Source organism: Fonticula alba, assembly GCF_000388065.1.
Source record: "Fonticula alba strain ATCC 38817 unplaced genomic scaffold supercont2.7, whole genome shotgun sequence".
Classification (NCBI taxonomy): Eukaryota; order Rotosphaerida; family Fonticulaceae; genus Fonticula; species Fonticula alba.
Genome location: NW_009242977.1, coordinates 775315 through 777540, shown reverse-complemented (window position 1 = coordinate 777540; position 2226 = coordinate 775315). Strand labels below are relative to the sequence as shown.

General features: G+C 62.8%; 1 protein-coding gene across 1 annotated transcript; it reads right to left on the bottom strand.

Moving 5' to 3' along the window:
• Nucleotides 1-147: 147 nt before the first annotated feature.
• On the bottom strand, nt 148-1638 carry H696_04374 (hypothetical protein). The gene is made up of 4 exons (XM_009498251.1): nt 1553-1638; nt 1038-1425; nt 861-919; nt 148-716 (listed from the first exon to the last, which is right to left on the bottom strand). Exons 1-4 carry the CDS (start codon nt 1614-1616, stop codon nt 250-252), a joined length of 978 nt encoding a protein of 325 aa, XP_009496526.1. The 5' UTR covers nt 1617-1638; the 3' UTR covers nt 148-249.
• Nucleotides 1639-2226: the final 588 nt, after the last annotated feature.

Below are 2226 nucleotides of genomic sequence, written 5' to 3'. Positions count from 1 at the left end.
AGAGAGAGAAAGAGAGAGAGAAAGAGAGAGAGAAAGAGAGAGAGAAAGAGAGAGAGAAAGAGAGAGAGAAAGAGAGAGAGAAACAGAGAGAGAAACAGAGAGAGAAACAGAGAGAGAAACAGAGAGAGAAACAGAGAGAGAGAGAGAGAGAGAATGGTTTTTGTATTTGGACTTTCCACACCAGGGGAGGAGGGGAGAGAGAGACATAGGGACACGAGGAAAAATAGCCAGCGCGTTGGGCAAGGGCACCTACAGCCGGATGGAAGATTGGCCCTTGAACTTGCGCGTTGACCGCTCGGCCGCTCGGCAACACACCTGGTCCCCGTAGATGGTCACCTCCCAGAGGCCCCTGCCAGGCGTGAGGTCCAACGGAGGGGAGCCTGTCCCGGGGGCCGATCTCCCGGGCTGAGGCTGCCGACCCTCGGGCCCGGTGGCGGACGATTTACCGTCGGTCGGCGGTGTGCCGGGCAGAACACGAGACGCGCCGGACCCGGGGACGGTCATCGAAAAAACCGCCCCGCGCTTGGGAACACGCACCAGCCGGTAGGAAGGCAGCTCGCCGGATGCCAGAAGACCGCCCTCTCCGGAGGCCGAAGTATCCCCCGGCAGCTCGGTTCCACCGGGATAGTAGGGCTCGGCAAGTTCGAAGGTTTTGGCGGTTTCCCGGACAACGATGCCGGACTTGCCGACAAGTGTCGGTGACTTGGATTGCACGACTAGATGCATTGCAGGGGGCGGTCAGCCGATTGAGCCACATTCAAGGGGAACCAAAGAAAAGACCGGGGGAGAGCGGACTCAGACAATCCGGAAGGGGGCGGGGGAGGAGAGAAAAAGTGGTATGATCAGCACATGCGGCGCACCGGATACGATGGATCCTTGCCAGTCGGCCTTGAGGATCTTCACGGAGATGGAGCTGGAGCTGTGCCATGGGGGGGGGGGGAGGGGAGGAGGGGGGAGTCAGTGCCAGGGGCCGCCGACGAGACATCAAGAGGTAGACCGGGCGGAGAGGGGAGGGGGGGGGGGCGGGGAAGGCGCACTTCGAGTCATTCAACAACACTGCACGCATGTAGTCCTGCCAGAGGCTGTGGAGTGCCACGATCCGCGCAAAGGCAGCCGCGTCGCCACGGGGGCTGACGCTGAACCACCCCTCGGCGCGAGCGCGCTTGGCCGAGACGATGGCCGCGCGGCGGCGGAGACGCCGGCCGGCCTGACGCCGCTCGGCGAAGGTCTCCGCCCCGGATGCCTCGACTTCGGCGCGCAGCCCATGCCCGATGCGCTCGGATCGAGAAATATTGTCCAACATGATGTATCGGTTGAGGGCGCGCTGTTCGAAGGCCGTGTCGGATCCGGTAGCCGCGATTGACAGATCGGACGCGGCCGAGCGCGTGGGGGCCGGTGGGATGCTCGCCAGGGTGGCATAGAAAACTGCGAACCGGGTCAACAGTGAGTCCCCATGAAGCGTGCCGCGTGTGCGCGTGTGTGTGTGTGTGTGTGTGTGTGTGTGTGGCAGGTGAGGCGAGTGAGGCAATCAAACAGGCTCCAGGAGACGCACCTTGACTGTTGACCGGCGGGCTGGTCAGGCGAGTGTCATCCGGCGAGGATGGCAACTGGCTCATGCTGTGTGTGTGTGTGTGTGTGACAGCAGCGGTGCGGGTTCCAGGTCGGGGGGGAAGGAAGAGAGAGATCGCGGAACGCGGCGAGGGCAACCAGGCAAAGAAAGGGCGGGGAATGGGGAGAGAGGAGGAGAAGTGCGGATGACCGGCACGGTGCTGGAACTTGGTCCCGGCCCCGAGCCCCATGCCTCTCGGGTAGGCCTCCGAAGGAGGCCCCAGCGTTCAGATCTGCCGAAACACGCTCCCCCCCCCCCCCCCCCTGCACCCCCATCGCGCAAACGAGGTGGATCCTCGGTGCGCGCATGGAACATCGAGGATTGGTTGGCACTTGAGTATCTGGTGCTGGTATAGCAGATCGGCGGCGCGGCCGGAGGGCATCTGTAGCCGTGCCCGCGCGTGCATGCGAGAGAGGGGAGAGAGAAAGAAAGAGAGAGAGAGAGAGAGAGAGAGAGAGAGAGGACCCCCTTGTTGTGCGAGCAAGAAGAAACAGAGACGGATGGCGCAGAAGCCAGGGGAGACACGGACGGGAGGATCGGTGGAAATACATTTACAGGGGGGGGGGGAGGGACACCTGCCGCAAGTAGTGCCCAGGGCAGCAAGGTGAAAAGTAGGC

Coding starts and splice junctions, on each gene's coding strand:
- H696_04374 (XM_009498251.1), bottom strand. CDS start 1,616: ATGAGCCAGTTGCCATCCTCGCCGGATGACACTCGCCTGACCAGCCCG. Junction 1,426..1,552: donor CCCGCCGGTCAACAGTCAAG/GTGCGTCTCCTG, acceptor CCCGGTTCGCAG/TTTTCTATGCCACCCTGGCG. Junction 920..1,037: donor GTGTTGTTGAATGACTCGAA/GTGCGCCTTCCC, acceptor CCCATGGCACAG/CTCCAGCTCCATCTCCGTGA.